The sequence below is a fragment of the Limulus polyphemus genome, unplaced genomic scaffold (assembly GCF_000517525.1).
Source record: "Limulus polyphemus unplaced genomic scaffold, Limulus_polyphemus-2.1.2 Scaffold273, whole genome shotgun sequence".
In the NCBI taxonomy this organism is placed as follows: domain Eukaryota; kingdom Metazoa; phylum Arthropoda; class Merostomata; order Xiphosura; family Limulidae; genus Limulus; species Limulus polyphemus.
In genome coordinates, this window is record NW_013665883.1 from 695689 (window position 1) to 698449 (window position 2761).

The window sequence follows — 2761 nt, forward strand, 5'->3', positions numbered from 1 at the left end:
GAACAATATACACTAATTTTTAAAGTATCAAATTGAATTTTTGTTCAATAAAAATCTTTCAACTGCAACTGTAGCTTTTTTTCCCCCAAAACTTTGTCTTCAAAATAAGGGTGCGTCTTATACACCGGTGCATCTTATATTCCAAAAAAATATGGTACTCTGCTGTCATAATAGATATTTCACCAAACACTCCATTATTAGGCTTTATGAAGATTTAATTATGGCACCTTGTGAACAAGTTGCCGTAATTGAATTTTCAAATATTAATGCATTTTTGTTAACATACTAATACAACTTGTACATTGTAAATCAATACAAATAATACTTAAGTATTATACAAATAATACTGCATTATTTAGACAGACCACTAGTTTTATCTCGTATAAAGTTTCTGATATCATCAGAATAAAAATATTTTATTGCATAAAATAAAGAAAGGATAATAATGAATGTGTATACAAGTCTGACTGAATACTAAACATCAATTACTACCATGACTGAATTACAATTTTGTTTTACTTTTTTTCTTTTTGAGAACATGAGGATGAAAAGTAAGCTGAAAGTGGACAAATTGTTGTTCTATTCAATATCTAATACAGATGACTGCTAAGAACAATTTGAACTTCTCTGATGAAAAATAAAATCACCCAAGGGACAGAAGGAAAACAAAAGACATATTTCAAGAACTATGCAATGAAGATGCACACCACTCAGTTTCACTGAAGACATATCATATAAGAAGATTTTTATAAACTAAGGTCAGCTTTTGTAATTTCTTCACAATTCCATCTTTCAAATTCCCTCTTTGATAAGGTGTATAAATTATCAAATGTCTGACAATGATGTTAAATAGATGGTTGGAAGTGAAGAAAAAATCCTTTAACTAACTTATTATTTGCACATTTTGAACTAGTTTTTCTCAAGGACATTGAATCAAAAACTAAATCTCACACTGGATAAGTGTATGGCTATAATGTTCAGTGATTCTATGAACACCACTGGACCAGAGAAGGTCTATGCTTTAGTTACAGATCAGGCATGTAAATGGCTTTCTAGTTCATGCCTGGAATCTATTTAATAAGGTCATCTACAAAAACAGGTCTTTGAGCAGACTTACAAAAACAATCGCGTAGATTATAAAGTTCTGCTGAAAGAAACATATTCCACATAAAACAGGCTCAAGCATATTAAGTTAAGAAAGGGAAACATGATATTTCTCTTCTTCACCCAAAGAATAACTGATGGGAATCAGTTACCAAGTGTCTTGAAAATGCAGTTAAAACCAAGAAGCATTTGCAAGCAGCCATGGTAGACCCACAAATTAGAATTGTCATCTCCACCAACATCTGTAATACCATACTTGATGATGAAATTTTCTGAGTGAAAGTGAGAAGAATGTAAAGCCTTTGCAATCAATCTCTTAAGCTATCACAAACCTTGAAGTAGCAAAGTCATAAACCAAAGTTGATGTGGTCTTTATTTTAAATTAGATGAGAGCAGATGATGAACATTTTTTAGCTTCTAGAACTTTTGCTTCTATCCTTTCCAACTAGTAGTCTATGTGTTGGACCCCAAGTACAGTGGTAAAATAGAAAGATGATCAGATTGAAATAACAGAAAGGATCATAAAGATAGCACCCAGTGCTTGTTAAGTGCTACTTGAATAAATATAGAGCTGGGCACTAAATACAGAGCAGAGTAGCTCTGTGGATATTAGTTTACACTAATGCATCTTCAACATGAGGGAAAATATTTTATACCATCAGTAATTATGTAAAATTACTATGTAAATGTTAAGCTTTCCACCTACATTAGTTGCTTGTGAATACAACTGGGTGACATTCAGTAATACAATAAAAAATGCCCTTTCACGATGGTCTGAAAGTACATCCAAAGCAAGAAGCAGTGGTAAAAGTGAAAAAGGATTGAGAAGGAATAGCAAAATCTGTGAAATCTGACATGTGCAACTGTCAGCACTGGCAAGGCTAGAACAAGTTAAAATCAATAGAAATAAAGTGTTGCTGAACTGAATTAGCAATTAAAAAGTTGCACTTGCTTACAGTACATAGACAACACAAATTGACTGATTTGTGGACAGTGGCAAACGACTGTTAAACCATTTATTGTTTTTAAAATTTTTTCTGAAATGTTAAAAAATTGCAATACAAACTCTTGAATAACAAAAGAAATAAAATGCTCAATAAAAAAGTTATGGCTGTCTAACACTTATGAATGACATTATTCAATTGATATTATAATCTTTAATTTGTAAATTGGAGCAATATTTTAGGATACTGAGTATTAAATATTCAACAAAAATCCACATTTTTAATACAAAAGAAAAAATCGCAGAGCGTTTCTTAATTGTTGGAAAATGTTGTGAAAATAATATTTTGGGAAAATTAATATCTCAACTAACGTTAATAGTTCTATCAATAGTAATACTAGCAGTATTACACTAGGCCTACGGCTACTAAAGTATTGGTACTACTAAGCTTAGGACATACTAAATGCAAATAAGAACATTTAATAACACCTGTTTAACACGAGGAATCAATCGTGGATCCCAAACAAAATTTAAACGCTGATATCTTGTTTTCTTTTTCCGTTTATGCGATTCATTTGTATTTTCTTCTAATGATTTTCTCTTATGATTTTTCTTGGTTAAGGGAATGAATTCCATGACGAAATAAAATAATTTTAGTCTGTTTCCTTAGTTACCTACTCTTCTGGCACGTTTTAGACTACAGAGGTACTTCAG

The 2761-nt window shown here is 31.3% G+C and overlaps 1 protein-coding gene across 1 annotated transcript in view; it reads right to left on the reverse strand.

The window, feature by feature from the left end:
* LOC106456934 (nuclear valosin-containing protein-like) overlaps positions 1 to 2761 on the reverse strand; it is a 95748-nt gene extending 92987 nt beyond the window's left edge. The window contains exon 1 of the mRNA XM_022382739.1: positions 2537 to 2761. Coding sequence (XP_022238447.1) covers positions 2537 to 2683 — 147 coding nt within the window. The 5' untranslated portion in view covers positions 2684 to 2761. The remainder of the gene's footprint in view (positions 1 to 2536) is intronic.